This window comes from Corvus brachyrhynchos, unplaced genomic scaffold, assembly GCF_000691975.1.
Source record: "Corvus brachyrhynchos isolate BGI_N302 unplaced genomic scaffold, ASM69197v1 scaffold3, whole genome shotgun sequence".
Classification (NCBI taxonomy): domain Eukaryota; kingdom Metazoa; phylum Chordata; class Aves; order Passeriformes; family Corvidae; genus Corvus; species Corvus brachyrhynchos.
The window spans coordinates 4455057-4458019 of record NW_008237619.1 but is presented as its reverse complement, the minus strand read 5'-3'; the positions used below and the strand labels follow the sequence as shown (position 1 = coordinate 4458019).

Genomic DNA, 2963 nt, shown 5'->3' with positions numbered 1-2963 from the left:
CCAGCTTTGAATTTTACTTCAATTTATGGCTTGATATTGTAAAACATTGCTTCTATTTCCATGAAATTGAAGTTATCTGATCTCTTTAAAAATTTTTGTTTCATTTTCAAAGATTGCTCTTACTCAGCACCATCTAGTGGAATCACCATTATTGTCATTTAGGAAAAGCAGCTGGTCCCTGTGAACCACATAACAAATTAGAGCATCCAGTACTTATAGTGTGAATAATGCACCTGAAGCATGTTTGTGACTAATTAAGTAACAGAATCAGAAAGATTACTAGTGCTTTAGCTGAAAAGGAGCAGTTGAACGAATGAAAGTTTAAGATAAATGCAGGTAGTGGTGCCTGTTATCTCCTGTGTTCCTTCAGTCCATTAAGCTCCAGCCTGCTTTTTTGCCTTAACCATGTGGTGCCATCCAGGTTGTAGCTTCTCTAAGGAAAGATTTTGGAGTACTGTTTCTTTGTGCAGTATCGCACAGCACAAACCCCACAGCCTCATTTGTCTCTGTGATACATGTGACAAGTACAAGCTGATGTTAAGTGAGCTGTAAAGTCCTTATGTGAGAAAAATGCTCTGAAGTCTTTTTAATTTAAATTGTAGTCAAGGAATTCAGGTTTTGGCTCTTTGAAAAGGCATGACTTTCTTTAAAACAAAAAACAATCCCTTTGAAAAAGCTCCCTATTGAGTGCAGCTATGTGCTCTATAGAATTGTCAGGCCCTTCCAGCAACTGCCTTATGACTTGGGAAAAGCAGAGGGGTGTGTGGCTCAGGTCTTTGGGGGTGGATGGGAACCTGTTTCTTTTCCAGCTATAGAAAGAAAGAGCTGAATCTCCAGAAAAATTAATGTTTCTAGAAGGAATGGATGATTCTCCTCAGAAACACCTGGCTACATCAGCAGCATCTTACTTCTCACTCTTAGATACGGTTCCTTTGGCAGCAAGCCCTTAAGCTACAGTTGCAAATGAAAGGGCAGCAAAGGGGGAGATCCTGAGTCTCTGAGCAAAGAATCTGACAGAAGTCGCAGATGTGCGGCTGAGAGCAGGCAGCCAGCACACTCTCTGGGCAAGCACCAGAGGCAAAAGCTCTCTCCAGTGCAAGGAGCAGCAAACAAGAGGCAACTAAGGAAACTAGAAGCAAAGTTGCATTGTCGTAAATGCACCAAGTTGTAACATCTTCCCCTTTAAGCCTCCTTGCATTTCAGCATTTCTTCACTTTAGGGTCTGTTGGTTTTGTTCAATTCACACGTTTCGGACAATGAAAATAAGTGGGTCAGTTTTATTCTGTAAATTTATATGCATTAGCACAATAACATTGTGCTGAGGCTTACAAAAAAAGCTGTTCTTAAATAACTCATAGAAGCATTTCACTTCATTTTTCCAAACTCTAAGTGTACAGACTAGTTTTTTTTCCCCCCCAGGTATAAGGGAACACATTTTAATATTATCATTCTCTTTTCTGTCATCATTTCCTAGGTTTTTAATGTTGTGGAGCAGTCAGAGTATCACTTCTTTGGTGGCCTCCTCACAGTAGTGTGTTGCAATGTAACCTTCCCAGGAAGAATTGGCTCTTTTTTCAGATGAAGAAAATAAAGGTTTAGGGATTTTCACTTTGTACATTTTAAGTTTGAGACAATCCCAATTGTAGGGTAGGTATTAATCTGGTTGAACAGGTGCAGTTGTGTTTGGAAATCCACTTGGCTCCCATTGACTCCAGCAGGAAACATGGGTCCAAAAATGTCATAACATTTACTTAACAAATTTAGTGACAGGAATTCTGTTTTGTTACAGGATTGAGGATAAATCCTACGTGCCTGAAAATAACCATTTGCAAAGGAGCTGGTGTTGCAATAGGTGTGAACCAAATATTATCTAGCATATGGGAATTCAAGAAAACACTTTAAATTGTTTCTTCTCTTTCTGTTTCTCCTCTAGCTCTGGGATTGTACACAGTAAATGCAGTATATGGAGACACTATTACTATGCCTTGTCCTCTAGAAGTACCAGATGGTCTTATGTTTGGAAAATGGAAATATGTAAGTATAGCTCATCTTTATATTTGTTAGAGCTGCTATAAGATGATGTGTATTTTTTGTGTGTGTGAGATTTTAAGATTCCAAATGATAGTATTTCTGCCTCATATATGAAGCCATTTATTCCCGTGTTTGTAAGACTGCAAGATTCCAAGCTGTATAATTTCTGCCAAGCGTCGATTAGAGGTTTGAGGAATTAATCTCATTGTTCAATAGAAATAATTATTCAGGAGTTCTCTGCCAACCTGTATTAGAGATCTGGCATGTTATCCAGTGGTGTCTTGCTCACTTGACAGAGCCATTGTTGTACATTTGAGCACTTTTGAAGTCAGCTGCCGGAAGCAGAGCATGCTCCATCCCTGGGAAAAAGCCCTGCCCCGCCTTTGGTTGATCTGACAGTCACTCGGATCTGTTTCAGGCTTCGTTGTGCTCAATACACAGCGAAGAAGAGAGCAGAGCTGACCTTAGGAGCATGGCTGGTGGTTTCACTCTGCCATTTCTGTCAGGGAACAGAGGCAAAAATGTGGGTGCTCTCTAGGTGTGCTGGCCAGCCTGCAGTAGGAACACTGCAGGATGAGCTTCTCCTGTATATGATCGGTATCCCAGGTCAAAAGGAGAATCAGAATATCAAAGTCAAATGAAACCTGGAAGCATATGCGGATAAAAATGCTGGCATACCAAACCCCTTTTGCTTCTCAGACTGGTATTGAGACAAATGGTTTTCCTGCCTCTGTGAAGTTCATCTAAATTTCCTCTTCTGCTCAAAAAAAATGTACCTGGAATAATAGATAATTTCTAGTTTGACAGTGGATTTAAAATTATGTAGCGCTAGCTCTCTCTTTACAAATAGCATCCACCAGCCTATTTTACAGGAGAATGATCTGCCAGTGGCAGGGGGGGGGCGATGTTCTCCCCTCCCGCTCGTCTTTCTT

General features: G+C 40.5%; 1 protein-coding gene across 2 annotated transcripts in view; it reads left to right on the top strand.

Moving 5' to 3' along the window:
• The first annotated feature begins 1900 nt into the window (after positions 1–1900).
• The window catches only part of ALCAM (activated leukocyte cell adhesion molecule), a 36363-nt gene continuing 35300 nt past the window's right edge, over positions 1901–2963 (top strand). For both annotated transcript variants that reach the window (XM_008631714.2, XM_017731844.1), the window contains exon 1: positions 1901–2034. In XM_008631714.2, the coding sequence (XP_008629936.1) occupies positions 1981–2034 (54 nt within the window). In that variant the 5' untranslated portion in view covers positions 1901–1980. The remainder of the gene's footprint in view (positions 2035–2963) is intronic.